Source organism: Ascaphus truei, chromosome 5 (assembly GCF_040206685.1).
Source record: "Ascaphus truei isolate aAscTru1 chromosome 5, aAscTru1.hap1, whole genome shotgun sequence".
Classification (NCBI taxonomy): Eukaryota; Metazoa; Chordata; class Amphibia; order Anura; family Ascaphidae; genus Ascaphus; species Ascaphus truei.
This window is the reverse complement of record NC_134487.1, coordinates 213633921-213661175: the sequence shown is the minus strand read 5'-3', so window position 1 is coordinate 213661175 and position 27255 is coordinate 213633921. Positions and strand designations below refer to the sequence as shown.

The window sequence follows — 27255 nt, the reverse complement described above, 5'->3', positions numbered from 1 at the left end:
GTTTATGGACAGTTGGGAGGAGGAAATTATTTGGAACAACTGTCCTCTAGGGGCGGGCCTGATGCTCTGGCGGCGCTACATTGATGATGTGTTTTTTGTTTGGTCAGGCAGTCAAGCCTCACTGGATGCCTTTTGCACTTATTTAAATTGTAATCATCACAACCTTAAATTTATTTGCAATCACAACACTGAGCACATTGATTTTTTAGATTTACACATTTATATTAATCAGAATACACTTCACACCAGGACTTTTTTCAAGCCAGTACAAGCTAATAATTATGTACGTGCAGATAGTCAGCACAACCCACAATGGCTGCGTAATATCCCTAAGGGCCAGTTAGTGCGCCTTAAGCGCAACTGTTCTGAGGATGAGACTTTTAAAATGCAGACAAAAGACCTAAAAAGTAAATTTCTTGAGAGAAAGTATCCAGAGAGTCTCTTAGATGAGGCATTTGAACAAGTTACTAAAATAGAAAGAGATACTTTACTCAAATATAATAATAAGAAAAAAGACACAATAGAAAAATGTAATAATAAAGTTGCTTTTATCACCCAGTATAACGAGATGGCCCCTAAAATAAAACAGATTATAAACAAATATTGGCCCATCTTGTTAAAAGATGATATATTGGTGGACATTCTCCCAGAAAAACCCCAAATTATATTCTCTAAGGCTAATAATTTAAAATCTAAATTAGCCCAGAGTTGTCCAGTTAAGCAACAGAAACAGAAACAGATAGGGGGTCCAAAAGGATTTATCACTTGTGCGAAATGTGTGGCTTGCTCCTACAGTATGAATGCTAAACATTTTACATCTAATGTAACCTCTGGAAGCTATCCCATTAAGACATTTATTAATTGCCATTCCACCTTTGTAATATACTTGCTTCAATGCCCTTGTGGCTTGCAGTATATTGGCAGAACTGGGAGAACCTTCCAGAGACGCATCTATGAGCATGTTTATAACATCAAGAAAGGACACACATAGTGTCTCCCATCATTTTCTTTTGTGCCATAATAAAAATCCTAAAGGTTTGCGCTGCCAGGCCATTGAAGTTGTTCAGCCCAGTCAAAGAGGTGGGAGTAGATTAAGACAGGCAAGTATGCGCGAAGCATACTGGATTTACGAACTAAAAACACTATCCCCTAGAGGGCTGAACATAGACTTCGAATTAAAAGCCTTTTTATAATATGATATATTATGTTCATTTTCTGTCAGCCCCACTATTTATTATTTTAAGATTCAATTTTAAATGTTTTAATGTTTTAATGTTTTTATGTGCTGTTTAATGTTGTGTAATGTATGTTTAGCAAGCTTTGATGTTGTCTAGCTCTGACCATGGCAATTGATGGGTTAAACTAACACTGTCATCTAATTAGCCAATTAGAACCACCCATGCAGTGTATATAAACTGCTGGTTTTCAGGGCAAGTCAAACCCCCTGAGGAAGTGCACGTATGTGCATGAAACGTCGTTGAGAGATTATTCTGTTTTTAGAGCTGTCTGTTTGGTTGTGGAGGATATTGGCAGCAGTGGTGTAGGCTGTGGGGGGAAAGGAGAGGAAGAGGAGCAGCGATTTCGGTAACACCGCAGCGTGTGACGTCACATCCACCCAGAAGTTCTGGTTTCCGTGCGACCCAACATCCATCCCCCACACGAGGCAATCCCTAAAGGAGCTCCAGTTATCATCAGAGAGGAGCACCTGAGCGATCTTCAGCTTCACTGCTTTTACCATCTACTGTCCTGTAAGTAGGGTTTCAATTTTACCCCTCTGGACATAAGTGCTGTATCCTCCGGACCCAGTATTTAAATGTTAATAAATAGCTTTTTGTTAGGATTATAGCCTTGCTAGTGTCTGTCTGTCATTGTGTGTTATGTTTGTCATGTGTGAGTTTTTAATGTTTAAATGTCAACTTTTTTTGGCGTACTGCACCATTATCTGTTTGTTTTCTTCTCTTTTTTACATATTGCACTTGTTTTCTTCTTTTTTACATATTGCACTATCATTTGGTGTGTTATGTTTGTCATGTGTGAGTTTTTAATGTTTTAATGTCAACTTTTTTGACGTACTGCCCTATTATCTGTTTGTTTTCTTCTCTTTTTTACATATTGCACTATTATTTGGTGTGAGCCGTTCGTTGACCCCTTCACTGCCTGTTTTTTCAATTACACTTTTGGGACTTTTCAAGAGACGGTTTGGTTATTATTATTTAAAGGACTGATTTGGCGCCGGCAATTCTTACTTTTCCCCGTATTCTAGATTTTGTTTCATATCACATACAAAATTGTCACTTCTGTGTGTTGCTTACCTTAATGAACATGTCATGACAATGATTTTTATTCATTCAAGGATGTCTTCTTTCTACCCCCTTTTTATCTAAAGCCCTCTCCCGCCTTAAACCTTTTTCACTGACTGCCCCACACCTCTGGAATGCCCTTCCCCTCAGTACCCGACTAGCACCCTCTCTATCCACCTTTAAGACCCACCTAAGACATACTTGCATAAAGAAGCATACGAATAGCACTGTGAACATTCTGAACACATGATACATAAAGCTTGGCCCCCTGCAGACGCACTTACCAGAACTCCCTCCTACTGTCTCTGTAGGTTCTCCCTACCTACCAATTTGATTGTAAGCTCCTCGGGGCAGGGACTCCTCTTCCTTAATGTTATGTTTATGTCTAAAGCACTTATTCCCATGATCTGTTATTTATATTATCTGTTATTTATTTGATTACCACATGTATTACTACTGTGAAGCGCTACTGTATGTACATTAATGGCGCTATATAAATAAAGACATACAATACAATTCATGTTTTCTTTCTCTAGGTATATCACTCCAAGGACTGCTCATGGTATGTATTTGAATTCACATCTGTCATATGATGTGCAAACCTTGATACAGGTATAGTTACAGGATGTATAAAGAGAACGTAATGAAAAAGATGTGACAATTGAAATATGTCGTTTCTGTATTGTGTCCGTGCGTTTATCTACACTTGGTGGTTATTGTGCAGTGTGTTTTCTAATCATTACGTACATTACATAACATGAAATTTTGGCAACCTAACAACATCCATTCATGCACATGAGCAATGTTAACACTCAATGCATGTTTTTATGAAAAGACCCAAATGTGTTAAACATCATTAACATTGCAATGTATGTGATTATTTCTTCTCTCACTTCATCTTCATGTTGATTACTACATTGTCACATGTGTATGTATAAGTGAAAGATGTGTGTTGATTTGACGTTCATCTAACATTTGTCAAAATGTTAACACCATTCCAAAGTATACTTCTTTGTATTCTCAACTTTTCCTAAATCATTCAACACAATGACAATGTAGTTAATAAAATTTTTATTTCCTTCACGTTAGTTATTCATAATGATCATGATCCTTTATAAGTACTGTCAACATATGAACATAAATGAAGTAGACATTTGCATACGCACACATTTCAGCAACATAGTGTGTGTGTTTTAGTTTTTGTGTGATGCATGTATTTCTACCAGAAATAATATAAATCAACATCATAATGTTGCTTTTATCATCGGCGTCACTTAGCTATGTATGTGTTGAACGTTTACTAATAACACTAAACTATAGTTACTCGTGTGAATTAAATATACACACAAATGTTCATGGTTTAATGATCTGTACCTAACATTCATTAGCTTATGCATGTTAGGTTACCACTACAACTTAGGTGATAATATAACATTCACACGACTAAAAAGTTTCTATCACTTCACTATTGTTATTGTGTACGTTCAGATACAATGTCTACGAGTTGTTATGTAGCATTTACATTATTTGACAAGTCACACGTGAGATTATAATATATAGTAGATTAATGAGTTTGCTGAGTGATAATGTTGGTTGCATATATCACATGGCAATACATCTAATGTTAGTAGAAAAGAAAAAAATATCTATATAAGTTCTAACTTCAGTGCTTAGCAACATCATTATGATAATTAAGTGCATAGTAAATATTTGCACAATAGGATAACATTATGTAGTGATTGTTAATCTGCGCACCAATCATTGAAAGCATTGTTACATATTTATTATAATAGTTGTTCGCTAGTCTTCACAATTATCTAATATAACGATTGGCCCATCTGAAATCATACATTGGTCCCATGTATTCATCCTCGACATCTGTGAAATACAGCAAACACATGATGTTCAAAGATGCCACATTTATCTATGTTGCAGCATGACAACGCTTAACACATCTCTATATGATTGTGGATATTCACGCATAAGTTACGTATATGTTTAAACTGCAAGGATAAAATTACAGATACAGAACTATCTCATTTTTCTAATGCCGTTGCTGGCATTACTACTGAAATGTTAGTTCCGGTGCCTGTATACATAATAATGTGCGCGCACAACGTCTGTTGCGCGCGCACGCATGTCATGAATGTGTGGACTAAGTCTTAGCGCATGCGCAAAACGATGTGTACGCTGTGCGTTCAATACATGTACCTCCATGGTGCTGCTAGCAGTACGCATATCATGGCTGAAAGTTATGATATGGAAGCGAAACAAATTCACTTCTACACACGTACATATCTAAACTTTTTCAACGGACGTGTGCCCACGGCCAAAACGGACGATCAGCCAATGAGCGAACAAAATACGTGTGACGTCATGTTAAGGCCCCGCATGACACACTGCACTGACCGTAACAATAAGCTACGGGCACAGCCAATACTGATTCATGCGCGCACGTCGGTTGGGGGTGGGGCTTGCATCGGTAACCCTTTTAAGGACGCCTTGGGACATAACCACGTTCCCACGTCATATGTGGCCGACACTTTGTTTTTATATGTTGAATGCTAAACAATGAGGTGTGTGTTACAGTTAGTGTAACATGTTGAAATGATACTTTAAAAGCGATAATAATCTATGATTTAGGACTCCGTCACCAATGTGTAGTAATGGTTCGTCATGTAGTATATTGTTATAGGAAATAATGTCTTTGTGCACGCTACATGTAAGGCTGTCTGAAATGTTAAGCTGTATCCACTCATTTGGCTAACAAATGGTGTATATTATTAATGTACACATATATAATTTGAGTAAAGGCATAACGAAATGTGTATTTACCATTCTTGTAGAAGTCAAAACCCGGTTTTTGCTGCAACAGCTCGCTCCAGGAAGGCACAACAGTATCATCCATGGTTGAGGCAACCATTGAATCCTGAATCACACACATCTCCATGAGGCCGTCATATGGATCTGCAGTGGCTTCTTCAAATAAGACGTCCGGAGGTATGTACAGTTGTTGTTTTTTTTCACATCCACATTGGTATTGGCCATATACGTTTTGATACATATCATAGTAGTTATGTCCATCTTGCATCTGGTCTTGATGAATGGAGGGTTCAGGTATATCAGCAGACGCGGCAGTCTGTGCGGCTTCAATGTAACTGGTATTAGGCAAAAATATGCTATTTAACAGAAGATATGTTCCATGTTCCATGGTAAGTTTAAATGATGGCGCAACATGCCAGCATCCATATCGTTGATCTTGCCGATCATGGATAGGCACAAAACATTCATTTGCGGATAAAGTGAATCGTACAGAAGTTTTAAAATGTCGTTGTTTGTCAGGTTCTTGGTAGTATGGAGGAAAAAAGTGAATTGCGCTCTAAAAATTGTGTTATTGTGCTCTTAGTGATATTAATAATACAAATAAGATAACCTGTTTACAATATGAGAGGTTTATGCTGCTGCGCTCGTGGTACCGCTCCACAACCAAACTAGTGCAAAAACAAAGAAAGAGACAGCGCAAAAAACCTCATTGTGCAATATTTAAACAAAATTGTATTGGTAAACTGGTAAGTATCACACGCAGGTCAGCTGGCTTCTCACAGGTCTCGTGGAACAGCATACAGGATTCAGCAGTCGTCACCGCAGGCTCTGTATGCGGCATACAGAGCCGAATCAATCTCCGCCCCGTGTGGCGTTTAAAGCTGGTGTTCAGAGGGCTGGATACAGGTGATAGGACTTTCCACCGTGACACTCGGTATCGGAGTGTTCCCTTCATCTGGAGTGGCAGTTCCCCTGCGGTGACGACTGCTGTATCCTGTATGCTGTTCCACGAGACCTGTGAGAAGCCATCTGACCTAGAAGTCCTGTACCCCGAGCACAGATTGGTAACATGTCCATAACATGTTCTGCTTAAATCTAACTAAATTGATGTACGTGTGATACTTACCAGTTTACCAATACAATTTTGTTTAAATATTGCACAATGAGGTTTTTTGCGCTGTCTCTTTCTTTATTTTTGCACTATCTTGGTAGTATGGATATTTCTTTTGGATCAAGTCATAGATTTCCCCCACGGTTGCCATTTTCTCTGGCGTTGACTCGATTGCCTCATAAATAAAAAATTTGTATGATTTACGTGGATGGCTGTGCAATGTGGAAGCTTCTGCCATTTCTTCTCTCTTCAAGTGTACAGTGTCTAAGTTGAACGCATACGGATGTCTGCTGAATGTGTGAATAGTTACATGTTATCTTCGCGGTTTGTTCCAAGGTTATAATACAACCTAACAGTTATACGCCTAGGTTTTCTCCCAGAAGAAATTTGTTACAATAATTGGCTGAAATTCTTTGTCTAAGATACCCTCTTTTCACAGGAATCGAAACTTTACTTTCGGCTTAGGCAATCAAAATTTGCAAAACAAGTTTACTGATTTAATTAAAATAACAATGTGTGTGAAATCATCTACAGTGCTATGATGAACAGATTTCTGCTTACACTTAGCTAAAATTAACCATACACACACATCTCTCTCTTTGTCTGTTTTTCTGTTTTTCTCTGTCTCTGTTTCTCTCTCTGTTCCTCTCTCTGTTTCTCTCTCTCTCTTTGACTCTCTCTGTTTGTCTCTCTTGATATATACATAGATATAGATATATATATATATAAATAAATATATATATAATTAGATAAATATATATGTTGATATATATTTATATATCTATATATATTTAACTATATATTGTGTGTGTATATATATAGTATGCATAAATATGTGTGTGTGTATATTAGACATGCAAATGAACATACAGTAATATTTACAGTTGCTATATATATATATCTTGCTACATTGAAGGCCTTGTTGTGTGCAAACAGGCCTTGTTGTAATTATCTTAACAGTTCATTACAGTTTATAACATTACTGGGTGAGTATGTTTGAGAGCTTAATTGAGTCAGCTGTGTAGAAGTTGTATTTAACAGCAAACAAGGCCTCTTTGCAGCCATGAAAAGACCTGTACTGTTCATTCTGATTATATATATGTTATATATATAGTGCTAAACTAAAGGCATTGATGTGTGTAAGCAGGCCTTGTTGTAATCATATTCAAAGTTACATATAGCTGAGTGAATTAGGGGCTCACTCATACAGATACCATAATTGTAGCAAGTGTCCTAACATTTATATCTCATTAACAAAAGGCCTGTTTGCTGAAAACAGTGGCATATATATATATACATATATATATATATATATATATATATATATATATATATATATATATATATATTGTGACAAACGGCTTACTCCGGGGCTCCGCCGTCTGTCCGGGACTGTTAGAACACGGTCTTTTAGGGTAGGTTAAATGATGAGACGTCACGTACTGTTCCTTTAAACAGGCTATGCCTGGTTTATTCAGTCCCAGGCACTGAGACTGCCACAGTTTAAACAGAAAACAAAGCCAAACAAAAAGCTGCTCGTCTTAGCGATAACTTAAACTTAGATGTCCCTGACTCAGAGTTGGAAGTGGCTTGTCCACTTCCACCAACAAAATAAGTACCTTTGCAGTCTTTAGACAAACTAACAGAATGAATGAAGCGATTTGGGAAAGAGGCTTTCTCACCCCTCTGCAGTTCAGCAGCCTTCCAGGCTCTTGGGCGGGGCCCAGAGGAAACAGGAAACAGGTCTTATATACCTGAACTCTAATCAGCATGACAGGTGACAGAAAACAGGCAGCAGACAAACTGTGGAATGGAGTGCCTGTACCACGAGGCTGCCCTGTTCAGCTTAGACAGGACAGAAACTGTTCAGTATCCTGGGAGCCCTGTATATGGAGTTTATTACCAACCCCTGGTTTCTGTCACATATCCTCCCCCCCAGCTCAGACCTCGAGGGGTGAGCGACCATGGATATTAGGGAGTGCATCCTTGACAACCCATCGGCATTGCCATGTTTGTGCCCCGACCTGTGTTCCACAGAAAATTTAAAGGGCTGTAGGCTTAGGAACCACCTGGTCACCCTAGCGTTCTTCTCCCTATTTTGACACATCCAGGTAAGGGGTGCATGATCTGTGACCAATCGGAACTTTCTCCCCAACAGATAATACTTGAGTGTCTCTACAGCCCACTTTATTGCGAGACACTCTTTCTCGACTATGGAGTAATTTTTCTCCTGGGGATTTAGTTTCCTACTTAAATAAAGGATGGGGTGCTCCTCCCCTTGAGACTCCTGGGAGAGTACCGCCCCCAGCCCTACCTCAGATGCGTCGGTTTGGACTACGAACTCTTGGGAGAAGTCAGGTGTGACCAACACTGGTTGGGCACAGAGAGCTTCTTTCAGGCTTCTAAAGGCCTGTTCGGCTTCGGGGGACCACTTTACCATTAGCGGTCCTCTTGCTTTTGTGAGGTCGGTTAGTGGGGTTGCCTTAGTTGCAAAATTGGGAATAAACCTCCTATAGTAGCCAATTAACCCCAAAAAGGTCCTTACTTGTTTTTTTGTGACTGGCCTTGGCCAATTTTGTATCGCCTCTACTTTGAGTGTTTGTGGTTTGAGTAACCCTCTACCAATAGAATACCCCAGATACTTGGCCTCCTCCAGACCAATAGTGCATTTAGCGGGGTTAGCAGTTAGTCCAGCAGACCGAACTGCGTCGAGCACAGCTTGGACCTTTGGAAGGTGGGACTGCCAATCTTCACTATGGATTACCACATCATCCAGGTAGGCGGCAGCGTACCGAACATGTGGTTTTAAAATTTTATCCATCATTCTTTGGAATGTGGCGGGAGCTCCATGTAAGCCAAAAGGCAGCACCTTATATTGAAAGAGGCCGTCTGGGGTTGAGAAGGCTGTTTTTTCTTTTGCCCTTTCTGTGAGGGGAACCTGCCAGTACCCTTTTGTTAGGTCTAGGGTTGTGAGATATCGGGCTTTGCCCAGTCTCTCTACAAGTTCATCCACCCTGGGCATAGGATAAGTATCAAATTTTGACACCGCGTTTAGTTTCCGGTAGTCATTACAAAACCTTGTTGTACCGTCTGGCTTTGGGACTAAAACTATAGGGCTGTTCCACCCACTTTGGGATTCCTCAATTACGCCTAGTTTTAGCATTTTTTTAACCTCTAAACTTATAGCCTCTCTCTTGGCCTCTGGGATTCGGTACGGTTTAAGGTTAACTCGGACCCCCGGTTCAGAGACTATGTCATGTTTAATTACGTTAGTTTTACCTGGCTGTGTAGAGAAGATTTCTTTGTTCCTTCTCACTAAACTCTGGACCTCTCGTTTCTGATGCACGGACAGTGTTTCAGCTATGCTAACCTCTGGGTCAGTTTCTTGATTCTCTGACGGACCTGGGGGTACTAGGGTTAACAAGACCTCTCTATCTTTCCAGGGCTTGAGTAGGTTTATATGGTAAATTTGCTCAGGTTTCCTCCTACCTGGCTGCCTTACCCTATAATTTACTTCTCCCACTCTTTCCAAGACCTCATATGGTCCATGCCATTTAGCAAGGAATTTACTCTCCACGGTGGGAACCAGAACTAGTACCCTATCACCTGGAAAAAAAATTCTGACCCTAGCACCCTTATTATACGTATTCCTTTGTGCTTCTTGAGCTTTCTCCATGTGTTCCCTCACTATGGGTAGGACTGCAGCAATGCGGTCCTGCATTTGGGCAACATGCTCTATTACACTTCTGTAAGGGGTAACCTCGTGTTCCCAAGTTTCTTTGGCTATATCCAGTAAGCCCCTTGGATGTCGGCCATACAATAGTTCAAACGGGGAGAAGCCTGTGGATGACTGGGGAACTTCCCTAATGGCAAATAACAGGTATGGTAACAAACAGTCCCAGTTTTTCCCATCCTTATCGACCGCCCGGCGTAACATGCTCTTTAAGGTTTTATTGAACCTTTCCACTAAACCATCTGTTTGTGGATGATAGACTGAGGTTCTGAGATGCTTGATTTTTAGGAGTTTACATAGCTCTTTTGTTACTTGGGACATAAATGGTGTTCCCTGGTCAGATAAGATCTCTTTAGGAATTCCGACCCGGGAAAACAGAAGTACTAACTCTTTTGCTATGTTTTCAGCAGAGGTGCTACGTAGGGGAACTGCCTCCGGATATCGGGTAGCATAATCTAATATTACCAATATATGCTGATGTCCCCTAGCAGACTTTATTAGGGGTCCTACTAGATCCATAGCAATCCGGTCAAATGGTACCTCTATTATGGGAAGGGGTACCAATGGGCTGCGGTATGCCTTGAACGGGGCGGTGATCTGACATTCTGGGCATGAGGAACAATAGTTTGTAATTTCTGCCAGAACCCCAGGCCAATAAAAGCTTCGGAGAACCTTTTCTTTTGTCTTTTCCACCCCTAGGTGTCCCCCCAATGGATGACTATGTGCGAGGTGTAATACTACGTTACGGAATGTCCGTGGTACCAACAATTGTTTAGTTGTAACTGATTTTCTTTTATCAACCCGATATACTAGGTCGTTCTCTACCTCGAAGTAGGGGTAAGCAAGTGACCTATCTGGTTGGCCATGAGTACTATTCTGGTCCCGTATATTTCCCCTTGCTACCGCTAATGTGGGGTCCTCCCACTGGGCCTTCTTAAAACTCCCAGGACTGACCTCTAGGTCAGCGAGGGTCTTATCCTGTACTGGGGTGGTAAGTGCCTGATCAACATCTTGATTTGGGGTATTCCCTACCAAAGTAGTGATGGGGAAGGGAATTTCACAGCACTCCTCCTTTTCCCCTTTCTTATTTGGGCCCTCGTCAACCTCCATTTCTGAAAAAGGGAAAGGATTTGTTTCTTCTAACACTTCGTTATGGTCTGCTATTGAACTCTGGGCGCTATTCTGAGCTGGGGACCACATTTTTAGAAAATGGGGAAAGTCGGTCCCTATTAACACATCATGTGCCAGTTTGGGTACAACACCCACCTTGAAATCTAAAGAACCAAATTCTGTTTCAAAAAAAACATCAACAGTGGAATATTCATGATTATCCCCATGTATACAACAAATTGCCACTCTTTGTGAACTGTTTACCTGTTTCTTCTTAATGGGCAATAGGTATTCGGACACTAGTGTGACCATACTCCCAGAGTCAAGAAGTGCCCGAACCCTCTTACCATTAACCTTTACAAATGCCCACAGATGGTTATTCAAGGGGTCCTCTGGGCTAGGGCCCATACATTGGGACAACAGCGAATAAGGTTCCACGCTGTTGCATTGCATGGGCTCATCATTTAGTGGGCAGATTTTTTCTGTGTGGCCCCTCTCATGACAATTTACACATTTAGGTACATAGTCTGTGTCCCACTTAGAGCCTTTTCCCGGCTCCCCATGTTGGCTATTGCCCTTAGTGTGCGAACCACTGTTGCTGGTGCTGCATGAAGGTGGTCGCCGCTCTTCAGCTCCCCTTAACCCCGGTACCCTTTTACCGTCTCTGGAAGAGTCCTGGAACCTCGGGTAGTGGGGTTGCTCCACGACTGTGGGTTGCGGGTGCTCTCCTGCTGCATTGTACCTTTCTACGAGGGCCACAAGCTCATCCGCATTGTGGGGGTCACTCCGACTGACCCAATGGCGTAAGGCAGAGGGAAGTTTCCTCAAGAACTGGTCCATGACCAACCGTTCCACGATGTGGCTTGCTGAGTTGATCTCGGGTTGTAGCCACTTCCGGGCGAGGTGGATGAGGTCATACATCTGGCTTCGGGTGGCTTTATCCATCGTGAAGGACCATGCGTGAAACCTTTGGGCGCGAACAGCCGTGGTTACGCCGAGGCGGGCGAGGATCTCGAACTTCAATTTTGCATAGACGTTAGCTTCGGCTGGCTCTAGATCAAAGTAAGCCTTCTGGGGTTCGCCGCTTAGGAAGGGTGCGATTAGACCAGCCCACTCAGCTTCTGGCCATCCCTCTCTCTGTGCCGTGCGTTCAAACGTGAGAAGATAGGCTTCCACATCATCCGAGGGTCCCATCTTCTGAAGGTAGTGGCTTGCCCTGGTCATTTTCGGAACTGGGGCTGCCGCTGCCAGTGGAAGGTTACTGATAGTCTCCCTCAGGATCTCGAGTTCCTGCTGTAAGCCCTGAGCGAACCGCTGTTGCTCCTCTTTCAGCAAGCGGTTTGTGTCTTGCTGGTTTGCATTCGCCTGTTGCAGGGCTTCATTCGCGTCTCTCTGGACAGCGACATTGCGTACCAGCGCACTCACCACGTCTTCCATCTTGTTTGGAGAGAGAGAAAAAAACCTTTTTTTTTTTTTTTTTTCTTTAAAGTTCTTTAACCCCCAGACCTTTTAGTGTTCTGCCCGCATTCTCTTACATATGTGACAAACGGCTTACTCCGGGGCTCCGCCGTCTGTCCGGGACTGTTAGAACACGGTCTTTTAGGGTAGGTTAAATGATGAGACGTCACGTACTGTTCCTTTAAACAGGCTATGCCTGGTTTATTCAGTCCCAGGCACTGAGACTGCCACAGTTTAAACAGAAAACAAAGCCAAACAAAAAGCTGCTCGTCTGAGCGATAACTTAAACTTAGATGTCCCTGACTCAGAGTTGGAAGTGGCTTGTCCACTTCCACCAACAAAATAAGTACCTTTGCAGTCTTTAGACAAACTAACAGAATGAATGAAGCGATTTGGGAAAGAGGCTTTCTCACCCCTCTGCAGTTCAGCAGCCTTCCAGGCTCTTGGGCGGGGCCCAGAGGAAACAGGAAACAGGTCTTATATACCTGAACTCTAATCAGCATGACAGGTGACAGAAAACAGGCAGCAGACAAACTGTGGAATGGAGTGCCTGTACCACGAGGCTGCCCTGTTCAGCTTAGACAGGACAGAAACTGTTCAGTATCCTGGGAGCCCTGTATATGGAGTTTATTACCAACCCCTGGTTTCTGTCACAATATATATATATATATATATATTTATCAGTTAATATATATATACACACACACACACACACACACACACTGTGTGTGTGTGTGTGTGTGTGTATACATATATAGATAGAGATACAAAGAGACAACAGATATATTCATACAGGTTTACAGATCTGTTATTGTAACCAAAAATCATACATGATCACATGCCAACATTATGAACTATGAAAGAAGATTAAGGTAAGTAATGTCTTACAGAGTTAAGACAACAGAAAACATAACATTAAAATGTATGCTGTTATATGGGTACTTACTTAAAGTTGTATGTCAATAATATTATTTATTTATTTATTTATAAAATATTTTACCAGGAAGTAATACATTGAGAGTTACCTCTCGTTTTCAAGTATGTCCTGGGCACAGAGTAAAACAAAATAATACATGGTTACAAATACAGTTACATAAATGAACAAGGTATACATTATATACAAGACATTGCATGCACAGTTAAAGAAAATATATATTATGAGCGTATGAAACAGTTACAGACCAGATTAAAGTGTGAGACAGCCTTAGATTTGAAAGAACTTAAGCTGGTGGTGGATATGAGAGTCTCTGGTAGGTTGTTCCAGTTTTGGGGTGCACGGAAGGAGAAGGAGGAACGTCCGGATATTTTGTTGAGTCTTAGGACCATGAATAGTCTTTTGGAATCTGATCTCAGGTGATAGGTGCTGCATGTGGTAGGGGCGAGGAGCTTGTTCAGGTAGCTGGGTAGCTTGCCCAGAAAGTATTTGAGGGTGAGACAGGAAAGGTGAACTTTGCGCCTAGACTCTAGTGATGACCAATCTAGTTCTTTGAGCATTTCGCAGTGATGTGTGTTGTAGTTGCATTGGAGAACAAAACGACATTAGCATGAAATGACTAACTACATTACCAAAATAACCCACATACATCTCATCTTGAACAAGAGCTAAGTGAATGTCATCTTCCATTAACATGCCAAGTGTGTAATAATGTTGTACCATGAATCAACTGATGATTAATAGATATTCATATGTTATAAAATATGCCTTCATTCAGTCAGTGAGCATTTCTAAGCATTCATGTGTACAAGGACATACTTGAATGTTATCAAGCATCTGTACATGATCATACATACACTATGCATGAAATAGTCTGCAGTAAACAAGACCAGTACACCAAAACATTTAGTGAATGTGATAATTTATTTTTGTTTATCCTTTTGAGAGCGAGTCACAGGCCTGCTTGTTGGCTGTTGTGTTTGCCTTTTCCCTCTGCCAAGTACTCTGGCCTTAACTGTACCACTTGTACTGGCCTGTGGCAGTTCTGTGGCACTGGGTGTGGGCAGTGGCACTTCAGTGGCACTAAGTGTGGGCTGGTGCACTTCAGGGGCACTGGGTGTGGGCAATGGCAGTTCTGTGGCACTGCGTGTGGACAGTGGCACTTCAATGGCACTAAGTGTGGGCTGTTGCACTTCAGGGTCACTGGGTGTGGGCAGTGGCAGTTCAGTGGCACTGGGTGTGGGCTGTGGCACTTCAGGGGCACTGAGTGTGGGTTGTGGCAGTTGTGAAACAGTTGATAAACATTGCAAGAGTGATGGTGGAGCACTTTCTTGTTTTTGTGTTTTAATCTTTTTCCAAAAGCTGGTTATTAGTAATTGTTGCCCTAACTTTCTTTTGCGTGTCTCATTTGTAGGTGTCAGTTCCATATTTTGAACAGATGTAAGCGGTTGGATGTTGACAGGGACCTGCACAGAACTTGACCCTAATGTACCGGTATCATCCAGAACTGGGGAATGAAGAACTGATGACTCAGGAGAAAAAGTAGCAGCATGTAAAGATCCATCCTCTGATGGGGTAAAGTGGAATAGTTGTTCTCTTGCTATACCCCAAAACTGATTTGCTTGGCTTACATTCAGAACTAGTGCTTGTAATGTCCTGTTTACATTTTGGATTTCTTTAGGAACTTGGATGATGACTTTTTTAATTTGTGACATTTCTGATATTGACCTTTCATGCATCCTTTCATGCAGTGACATCATCCTTTCAAGCACTGAAATCATTTCTGAATGGCGACGATTTTCTTCACCCAAGATTCGTTCTTCAGAAACTGCAATAGCTGAGTAGGTGTCATGAGCAGGAGGACTTGAATACTGGGTTAATCCAGGAGTGTCAACATCTTCATGGTCACTTGAGTGAATTTGTCCGTGTGCGGCAACATCTGGTTCTACAACTAAAGAAAGACATTATGAACTGCCATGGAACTTTCACTTTGTTTTCACTATAATGATAGTTGTTCTCATAGTGTAACACATAACATGTTTCTATAATTTTTTATTTATGTCCAATTAAAAGATGATATGGAAAAACAAACAGGTAGCGCTATATCCCACAATTAGGCTGGCTGCCTATGATATAACCCTGACCCCTGGTCAGGCAATGGAAGTGGAAAAATGTTATATCTGTGGCGCTCTGCACTAATAAAAATAAAACAAAATATAACAAATAAATGTTATACAACCAGTATCACGGAAATCGCCCGTCCATACATGTGCTCCACGTGGTGTTGTAGTACATGGAAAAATGAAAAATCAGGATCATAGCATAATACTGTAACAAACAGATAAACATACAACATATACCTAACACTAGACAAACGCTGAGATCAAAAGGTGACAAATAACAAACACATTTAATTATGACATATCATTGTTAAAATTACACATAAAATACATATGAAAAATGTTCTAACAAGACACTCCAACTCAGGTGGGGGTACCTGCTTACCAGAGGCAAGAAGGTATCAGGCGTTGGATAGATTAAAGAGTATCCCCTCTTATGGAAAGCTGCTGCCGTTGCTGACGTCTGGGCTCCAACGTGTAGTTCTCCTGTATACACAGGGACAGGCTTCTCCAACCCGCGGCGTCTGCCTCCGTCCGCTATCAGCACTATACACGTGTGGTGCTGGCAGTAAAATGGCAGCCGCAGATCTGTCCTGCCCCGACCTCACCAAACAATGCAGTTCCAAAGTGCGGGAGATTCAAAACGAAAGTAGGCCTGCAGACATCAGCTTCCCAGGAGGACTGCAATCACACCCGAGTGTAGAGGATCATGTAGAACCACCCTACGCGTTTCGAAAGACCTGCTTTCTTCTTCAGGGGTAAAACGTAATGATAACCTAGTCCCTGAAAGTCCCTGTATAACTAGTTCCAATTTAAAGAGACAGTGCACAATTACAACATTGGTCATGTGCAGAAGATAGATAAATGGACTGGGACACTCAGCGCTTATCACAACACAAGGAGACAAGAACAAAAACGAAAAACAATAAGTAAATATAATGGCAAAATCAATAAATGATGCAAATATATAAATATTGCATCATTAACAATTACATCAACAAGTCACTGTATTTATATATTTAGGCAAAGTAATTAAAAATAAAGACAATAAATGACTAACAATAACTGACAATAAATAACAATGAATGACCCTACCGGTCATATTGATTGAGAACCAAAAATAGAATGTTAAGTGGTTTATCAGAGAAATATGTTGAGCAAGAAGGACACTCACATAAAGTGACTAACAAGTGAAATATATCTAAAACAAAATAGTAATAATAAATTGTTATACTGTGGTATACTTACTAAAAAAGTATACACGTGTATCTATGTGATAATATGACACGTGTTATCTATTATTAAGTGATATATATAAATTATATACATGTTTATAATATGAACAGTGAAGCTATGTGTATAATTATATGTATAGTTAGAAAATAGGGGGATAGGACAATGGTGATTTAAATTGTGAATCATTAATACTATAAATAAAATAATAAAATATATTGTGTACCTACAGTATACGTGTCAAATAATGCTATGCTATAGTGTCAATTAATGACCTGAGACTAACCAGACATAATTTAACCTATTACGGCGAATATTATCTGTCTTACCAGCCCAAAAGAATGGATGTTTCATCTATCAAGAAGGAACGGCTTCAGATCAAATTCTATATTTAGTCCAGACGGTGCTAAAGTTTGCAATTTGTAAATCCAAAAGGATTCTCTCTTTCCTAACAGGCTTTTCATATCCCCTCCACGCCAGTTGGGCATGACGGCCTCTATTGCTACACATTTAAGACCTCTAGGATTTTTACCATGCACCTGGAGAAAATGGCTCGATACATTATGTGAATCCAGGCCCCTTTTGATGTTGTATACAGCACCGACATTGTTTATTGAACTAAATCACGACGGCACGCCGAGATCTACCCCAGCTGCCGCCAGTAACAACCGCGCGCCGCCGCGTTTCCCCCACGCACCCCCCCTCCACTTCGCGCGCAATTTACCTCCCTTCCCGACCCCGTACCCGGCTCCTGCTCTGCCCCTCTGCTTCCCCGCACCCCCGCTTACCTTCATTTGATCTCCAGGGGTGTCGGGGAAGCCAGGGGAAGCCGGGGAAGACGGGGAAGCCGGGCGCGCATGTTACTGTGACGTCACAGTGCGCCGCCACGCGCCGCGGCTACCCGCTTCCCAGCCGCATGGAGCCGGCGGCTTTTGCTTCAATAAGCAATGTCGCCACTGTATATGTTTGTAAAAACGACGTTTGATGGGTCTGGTGGTCATTCCCACATACTGCAGACCACAAGGACATTCAAGGAGATAAATAATATTAGTGCTATTGCAAGTGATGTGCTGTTGTATAGTGTATGTCTTTAGTGTTTTAGTTGAGGTGAAAGATAATTTTTTAGTACTAAATTTACAAGCTATACATGTATTGCATATATAATAACATTTAATGGCATTTTTATTTCTATTATGATGACAGTTTAATTTGAGTGATCCGTTCGCAATCCAGGGAGAGCATATAAGGGAGATAAAACAAAATACAATCTAAGTGTAGACAATAAAATAAATTGTGGGTCAATTGAGTGATGCGTCTTGGCTCATGTGTGTAGCCTACTCACAAGATGTAGATAAAATACGGGCAGTAAAGAACAGTTGTCTTTGCGGGAATGACCTCTCTTCCAATTGTAGTGAAGACCTCCACTCTCAGCAAGACAGCGGTGTATATGAGGGAGAAAAGATATCCATAGTGCAGACCAATCATAAAAAACGTAACTTTTATAAGGTTAAAAAATGAACACTTACAATAAAAACATTCATATAATGCATATATCACAAAACTGTGGGCCCACAGGAGGAGAGAAGCAAGGACAGAGATTGCAGACCCAGAAACACCAACCCGGAAGTGACATATCGCGACCAACCGGAAGTGACATATCGGAGTCAACCGGAGGGGACGTGACGGCACGCCTCAGAGGGAGCCCCATAGGTGGAGAGCTCAACATAGCGGCGTCCCACGTAGCTATCGAAGGTGACGCGACCAAAACACCCCAGAGGGATTACAGGAGGTGGAGTGTCCAGCGTAGCGGCGTCCCACGCAGTGTTTGCAGACCGGAGGTGGTGGGTGAGCCAGAAGTTCGCAGCAAACTCTCTGCCATCACAGTTTTGTGATATATGCATTATATGAATGTTTTTATTGTAAGTGTTCATTTTTTAACCCTATAAAAGTTACGTTTTTTATGATTGGTCTGCACTATGGATATCTTTTCTCCCTCGTATACACCGCTGTCTTGCTAAGAGTGGAGGTCTTCACTACAATTGGAAGAGAGGTCATTCCCGCAAAGACAACTGTTCTTTACTGCCCGTATTTTATCTACATCTTGTGAGTAGGCTACACATATGAGCCAAGACGCATCACTCAATTGACCCACAATTTATTTTATTGTCTACACTTAGATTGTATTTTGTTTTATCTCCCTTATATGCTCCCCCTGGATTGCGAACGGATTTCTACGAATTGGGGGACCAGTGGAACCAGTCCCTACCAGCTGGGTTTGAGCAGGGGGTTTTAATTCATTTTTTCACTTTATTATCACGTTTTCACTGAATTATTCTGTATCACTAGATTTGATTTAATTTATTCACGGTTTATTTTAAGTGAACACTAGTAGTGCTAGCGCCCTTTCTTCACTATAACACAGCAGTTTAATTTGAGTGGACAGTTCGGAGCCAACCTTTCACCTATGTTAGGTGCCTTTGTAAATATTATCTTTGGTTTTAAGGGCAGTATCTGTGATAGGTCTTTGGGGCCTATGCAGAGAGGAACGGCAAAATAAATTGCCATTCTTGTAAAAGTTCAACATTGTGGCGTATTTATTGAGCCTGATTCAGAAAGGACAAATCGTCAATCAAGTCTCAAAGTGTATGTTTGGCGAGTGTTAATCGCGCCATTTCAGACTGAGCTACTTACATCTGGCTATATTTTCAGTCACTGCGGGTGAAAGTCACGCTCGTGAGTCTCGCAAGACTTCAATTCAAGTGGGCGGGAAATTTCTAAAGTAAACACCACATTCCTGGCACAGCGTCTTAGTGACGGCTTCTGCATAGTTACATACCAGAGAAACAGCGCGCGTCTCTCTGTTAAAGTGGTAGAAGCACTGTGAAGCTGCAGATACTGAAAAAAAACCTTCTCTTTACACTTTTACAATTTTTATTAGCTACAGTCATAGACATTCAGTGACAGACAGTGTACATACTGATAGACAGACACACAGCAATACATACTGATACTCAGACAGATACACAATAATACACAGTGCCAGACAGACACACAGGAATATACACTGATAGACAGACACACGATACTGTATACACACATTTACAGGCACTGATACACAAAGGCAAAGGTTTGTGACAGCGTGATGCCCTCCCCCCAAGCCCAGCAGCTGATCGCAATGTGAAGCCCCGCACTCGGCAGCACTACTGACCCCCCCCCCCTCCCCCCAAGCCCAGCAGCTGATCGCAATGTGAAGCCCCGCACTCGGCAGCACTACTGACCCCCCCCCCCTCCCCCCAAGCCCAGCAGCTGATCGCAATGTGAAGCCCCGCACTCGGCAGCACTACTGACCCCCCCCCCTCCCCCCAAACACAGCAGCTGATCGCGATCTGAAGCCCCGCACTCGGCAGCAGTACACATACACACACATGCATACATGCATACACACACATGCATACACACACATGCACACATACACACACATGCATACATGTATACACACATGCACACATACACACATACACACACATGCACACATACACACACATGCATGCATGCACATACACATACACACACACAATGCAAACACACACACACACAAGGCACACAATGCACACACACACACAGGAGACAGGGACCGGAGCAGAAGGGGGGCAGGGACCAGAGCAGAAGGGGGGCAGGGACCAGAGCAGAAGGGGGGCAGGGACCAGGGCAGAAGGGAGACAGCGATCACACACACACCCCACCTTCTGTCTGGCAATGACGGCTCTGTAGGGAACCGGCTGCAGACCCATTGGATGGGAGCGGTCACGTGACCGCTCCTCCGCTTCCCCTTACTAACTGACAGCACTTTCCAGTGAACTGGACGGCTACTGCCGTTTTTTCCTGGCGCGCACAATTGGCGACTTCAGCGCTGAGAATTCAAGCACACATGCCGAATACCACACTTTTCCCTTTCCTGCATATGCCGAACCTAGAAACATGGCGAAATTTAAAAAAAACACGCTTCTCGCCAACACATTGGCGGGATGCTGCCGCCTAGCAAATCTCCTGGCGAAAATTTCAAATTTCGCCACTAAAGGAAGCCTCTGTGCATACGGGAAGCAAATTCTGCCGAATACATGCCGAATGGCATGTATTCGGACGACTCTGCATAGGCCCCTTTATCTTTTCTCAGAATTGGCCAATGTTTTGAATAATTTTCTTTATGCCTGGGGCCATTTTGTTATATTGTGTTATGAATGGTATTTGTAATTGAGTAACGGGTGGTTTCGGTTTGTACTGTAAAAGTGTTGATCGCTCCACTGATTCGACCTCTGATATAATTTCGTCTAGATGATTTGGTGAATATTTTCTTTCAATGAATCTATTCTTTTTTTTTTTTTTATAACTTGAAATTTTTATTGGTATCAAGTACAGGAACAGTTGATATCACAGCAGGTACATATGCAAATAAAGTGAATTATAAATGCGAATGAATTTATATAATAATAAAAGAATGACAGTACATTGCGTTATGAATTTTTGGTAACAGGACAACACAAGACAGGACAAGACTAACCGAGACATCACCCGGCTTGCGGTAGATCGACTGCCTTCATATTCATAGCTTAAGTATAGCGTGCTGCCGGGTGGGGAGGGGTGGGAGTGACAAGGGGGGGGGGGAGAGGGTATTAGGGTGGGATGGGTGGGCCTGCTTATAGGTGGGGGAGGGAAACTCCAAAAAATACACTTATATTTTGGGCTTCTAGACAACATCCTGGGAAGGTAAGTTTCAGATTCTTTTCTGCCTGGGACTTCTCATGTCCTATTGTTCATGTTAACAGTGAGCTTTGTGTAGGGATGATGTTGGAACAGCCAAAGGAGAATGCATCTAGAGCTATCAATGCCATATTGTGGCACGTTCCACCCCGGGGATGTCTGTTTGGGCCAGCCAGGGTATCCAGATTTTCAGATAATTGTTGCCAGTGTCATTGACCAAGCTTGTTAATTTCTCCATCTGGCAGACATGCCAAATCCGGTTCCGAATCTTACGGATGGAGGGGATCTCCTTAAGTTTCCATACTGCTGCGATCTCGCACCGGGTCGCTAGGGCAAAGTGCCCGATTAATTTATTATTTGCTTTTGAGAGCCCTTCTAGTGGTCTGTTCAGGAGGAACAGCCATGGGTCGAGGGGAATCGAGAGGTCCAAGATCCTCTGGGTCCAATTTCGAATTTCTTCCCATAGGGGGGCAATCCGGGGACAAGACCACAGCATACGTAACAGGTCAGCCGACTCTTCGCACTGTCGAGGGCACAGCAGGGAGAGTCCCGGCACATACCTTGATAATTTTAATGGGGTGTGGTACCATCTCATTAGGACTTTATATGCATTCTCCTTTAGTGTGGTGCAGATTGAGCTTTTGGCCGCCGCTAGATAGATATCGCACCAGTCCTCATCTTCTAGGGATTCCCCAAGGTCAGATTCCCACTGAGATGTGTATCTCGGGTGTCCCTGTCTGTGGACAGCAGAACCCACCACCTCTCCGTATAACTGCGATGTGAGTCCCGAAGTGTCTGATTCTGCCAGACAGAGCTTTTCAAAATTGGTCAGCGCTGGATAAGGGGCTAGTTTATTATAAAATGCTCGGACCTGGAGGTATTTAAAAAATTCAGAATGGGGGATATGCTTTTCAGATCTGATTTGCTCAAATGATTTAATTTTGTTGTCACAGCCCTCCAAGTCTCTAAGGCGCGTATAGCCGGCCGTTTTCCAGCTAGAGGTACTACTGCACTGCAGACCATGAGCAAAGTCGGGGTTCCCCCAAAGGGGGGACATCACAGAGTTTTTGGTGGTGAGGGAGTGATTGTGCTTTGACGTGGTCCATATTCACAGCGAGTTGGTCACAGAGGAAAGCGGCATGGCAGTACCTGTATGTGCTTTTTTGGGGAGCCAGATCAAGGATTGCAGCTCTATCGGGGCACAGCTTGCCCTTTCTATTTCCACACATCTTTTCAATGCAGCGATGGAATGCCATTGGACAATTTGGCTTAATTGCGCCGCTTTATAGTAGGACCACAGACAAGGTACCGCTAAGCCCCCTGCTGTGGAGTGTCTTTTCATGGTCAATTTGTTTACTCTCAGTTTTTTACCGCCCCATATAAATTTGGAGATATCAAACTGAAGCGAGAGTAGGTCGTTCAGTCTCAGTGGCACCGGCAGTGTTTGGAATAGGTATAGGATACGGGGAAGAAGATTCATTTTGATACTTTGTATCCTACCTATCCAAGAGATTCTCTGGGAGGACCATTTTGAGATGTCAGCTTTTAGTGATCTGAATAGGGGGGGTAGTTTGCCTTATAAATGTCTCTAACATCCTTAGTAATATGGACTCCCAAGTATTTCATCTGGTTCTGTTTCCAATTAAAATTGAAATTAAGCTTTAGTAGCTTTTCAACCTCTGTGGGGAGGCTGATGTTTAGAGCTTCTGATTTAGATTGATTGATTTTGAATCCAGATATTTTAGTGAATTTGCCTAGCAGATTAAATAGATTTGGCAGAGACGTGAGGGATCCAGAAAGTAATAATAGAATGTCGTCAGCGTATAGAGCTGCTTTGTGGGATTGCGTGTCAATGTTTACCCCAACTATATCAGGACAACCATGGATCTGAGCTGCTAAGGGTTCCATACATAGGGTAAACAGGAGGGGGGATAACGGGCACCCCTGTCTCGTGCCACTTTTAATTTGGTACTGGGCAGATGGAAAGCCCTGGTGTACGACCCTAGCAGTAGGGCGTGCGTAAAGCGCCATAACCGCTTCACTCACCCTCTCCCCAAATCCAAACGCCCGAGCGTCTCTTTTAAATACGGCCAGTCGATCCTGTCGAACGCTTTTTCGGCATCCAGACTTAACATCATAATTTGTGATTTTCCACTGTTAGCCAATTCCATCAGACCAATGATTCGTCGGGTGTTATCCGCTGCTTGTCTACCTTTAATAAATCCGACTTGATCTGGATGTATCAGTCTGGGCAGGAGCTGACTTAGTCTATTGGCCAGCAGTTTGGCGTAAATTTTAATGTCAGTATTAATCAGGGAGATTGGTCTATAGCTTTTGCATTCCAGCGGATCTTTGCCTGATTTATGGAATAGTGATATAGACGCCCCGAGCATCTCTCCGGGGATTGGGGCTCCCGCCAGTATTGCGTTAAACATTCGGAGCAGCCTTGGGGTAAGCACTTTGCGAAACTTTTTATAGTACAGCCCCGAGAAGCCATCCGGGCCCGGGGCCTTTGATGGTTTCAATTCTTTTACCACCGTGTCTAATTCCTCCCCAGTGAAATCCGCCCCTAAGCCCACTCTTTCCGCCTCAGTGAGCTTTGCCAAATTTGAGTTTGCTAGGAAATCTCCCAGTGACTTACTCGTTTTTGTGGTGTGTGCCACTTTCTAACCGTTGTATAAAGATTCATAGAATTTACCAAATTCATTAACTATGATTTTAGGGTTGGCCGAGGTGGAGCCTGACTTCAATCTAATCGCTTGGATATTGTAGTTGGTCTGTCTGTTACGTAGCAGACGGGCCAGCATCGTATCTGGTCTGTTAGCCTTTTCGTAAAATTTCCTCTTGGACCAACATAACGAATTGTCTGCCCTGGACGTCAAAAGCATATTTAATTCAATCTTAGTATCTTTCAAATCCTTGAGGACCTGTGGATCTGGGTGTTTTTATGACTCGCAGATAGGGAGCTTAGTTTAGATTGAAGGGTGATAATTTTAGCGTCCCTTTCCCGCTTGCGTCTCGCCGCGACACTTATCAACGTGCCTGAGGGTCGCCTTGTGAGCCTCCCATAGAGTTAACTGGGAATCCACAGAGTCTGTGTTGATTTAAAAAAATTGGTTAATTTCTTTACCAATGTGTTCGCATATATCAGGGATTTTGAAGAAGGATTCATTGAGTTTCCAATTTGCTCCTAGCCTGCCATGTTTAATTTGGTTACACATTAGCTCAATAGGTGCATGGTCTGACCATGAAATATCATGGATTACCGCACGGGCGACCAGCGGGACCAGTCTACTAGAGACGAAGAAGTAGTCGATTCTACTATATGAGTTGTGAGGATGAGAATAGAACGTGTAATCTCTTTCCAGCGGGTGCAGCTCTCTCCAAATATCCGCTAGATGGTTCTTCCGGAGGCCTGAGGTCAGGGAGAGTCTCACTTTTTTGTTACTCTCTTTGGGGGTGCTGGATCTATCCAGTGCTGGCTGAAGGGCTATGTTAAAATCCCCTGCAATAATAATGTGGCCCTGTGCCCAGGTATTCAGAGTTTGGAAGAAGGTATCAAAAATTTTTTTCATGTTGCTCGCAGGGAGCGTACACGGCTGCTAGGGTAATAGGTTGCTCATGTATGGAACCCGTTAGGATGATGTAGCGACCTTCCTTATCTTTTTTATTTGTTTTAACGTTAAAGGGAATCTTGTTGTGGAAAAGTATAGCAATTCCCCTCTTTTTTTCAGGGGCTGATGAGAGGAAGAACTGCGAGTATTGTTTATCCATGAAACAGGGGGGCGCTTTTGTCGCTAAAATTAGTTTCTTGAAGCATCAATATGTCGGCACCCCACTTTTTATATTCTGTAAATGCTATCTTGCGTTTTAAGGGGTTGTTGAAACCCTATACGTTATGTGAAATGATGTTAAGGGCCATCTAGTGGTCGTGGGTGTGTAGGGCATATCATGAGCCATAGTCTTACCCTGTTTCTAGGGCCGAGATATCCGTCTGATGGATTAACTGATGATGTGGAGATGTCTTTGCCGCATATTCTCTTGCCGTCCGCTCCTCTTTCTTCTGGGGGGGGAATGGGGGAAATGGGAGGCCAGGGCCCAGGGAGGGGGGACACGTGAAGGTAGGAAGGGGCAGGGAAACATAACATATAACAAACAAAGAGACAAAAATGACAGCGTAAACAGTGTGTTTCTGACAGTGAATATACATAGAAGTGAGAAGATCTCGCCTGGGGTGGACCCAGGAAGATCCTTATGCCCATAGGTATGGCCGGACAGACCGTCCGTAACGGTGGACTTGTCTGTGTCCCGAAGGACCAGCCTCCTAGGGACTAGAATACGACCCATTACCGGGGAATGGGTCGAGATAGGAGAAGCCTGCAGCGGGGGTAGTCCCCGCCAGCGCATCTTAAAGCAATATATATATATAAACTTGTACCAGCAATACATCGACTAATAACTTTTGTAGATAATAAAAACTTTTACAAACACCTCAAATGACAACACTCAGTGGGGTATCGTGAGTAGCTATAGGGATGTCTGGGAAATCCCACTTCTAAACCTCCCCTCTGAATCTTACATACCTTAACCTTTACCCCTATATGACATTTCTGTGTAAAGCCTAACTACAACCTAACCTGTGGCTAACTTAAGCTCCGCCTAGTATCCGTCTCCTAAACCGCTCGGTCTGATTTAATAGTATACTGCAGCCCTTCTGTCTCCCCCCGCCCACCTGTCTCCCTCCCCCCTGTTTCCCCCCCCTCCTCTCCGTCCCGTCTCCCTCTCCCCCCCGTCTCCCTCCCCCCCTCCCCTCCCCCCCGTCTCTCACCCCCTCTCCTCTCCTTCCTGTCACTCTCCTTATCATTTGGGAAATCTCATTTGGGAGAATATTTGGCCTGAATGCAGCACAGATATTCCTATTAATGCAAAGTGCCTAATTTGCAGCCTGAGTAATTGCAAAGGTACAATGCTACATTCATTTCACATGAGCTAAATAGATAGGAATATCGAAGCTGGACAGAAGAGAACCTGCTCTACAGTTCCCTGTGCTGTGTGTGGCAGGTAAGAGAGGTATAGCCACCCTAAGTAGTCCTTCCTCAGTTCTCGGTGTTAGCAATGGAAAGAAAGATGTCTAAAGATGTTCCGTAGTTACAAAGGATAAGGATTTTAATTAGCCATTCTTCCCTTTTCCATTTTCTGGGGTTCTACAGGTGAAATTCCAGGGTACAGAATGGCTGAAAACTCATAGGTCTCTTCTTTGTGTGCAATGTCAGTAGATTAAATTATATTTGTTTGTCCATGAAAAGGCATCACAACCTACATGTACTGTACATCAAATTTGCCCTTCTCCAGTGTCACATCTGCCGCAACTCCGGTCAGAGACCGCCCCGCTGACGCGCCACACGGCAGACCCATGCGCCCACGCAAGGCCAGGGCGGTACACGCACGCTCTGAAAGGAGCTGCCGGCGCCTCCCACAGGGAGGGAACTCGGCCGCACGCCCGCGTGACGTCAGCGCTCCGTGACGCGCATCGCGCACGCGCGCGGGTTGCTCGGCAACCAAGGCAATCACCAGGAAAGCCTGACCTGCAGGCTGTTTCAGATTACTGCCTCCCGGACACCATTGGAGGACCGGATCACACCCCTGCAAGGTAATTGGATCCTTCCCACATATAT

At 42.9% G+C, this 27255-nt stretch overlaps 1 protein-coding gene across 1 annotated transcript; it reads right to left on the bottom strand.

The window, feature by feature from the left end:
- Positions 1-14386: 14386 nt before the first annotated feature.
- On the bottom strand, positions 14387-19544 carry LOC142494534 (uncharacterized). The gene is made up of 2 exons (XM_075599004.1): positions 19514-19544; positions 14387-15420 (listed from the first exon to the last, which is right to left on the bottom strand). The coding sequence occupies exon 2, from the start codon at positions 15248-15250 to the stop codon at positions 14393-14395; it is 858 nt and encodes a 285-aa protein (XP_075455119.1). The 5' UTR covers positions 15251-15420; positions 19514-19544; the 3' UTR covers positions 14387-14392.
- Between the last annotated feature and the right edge of the window lie 7711 nt (positions 19545-27255).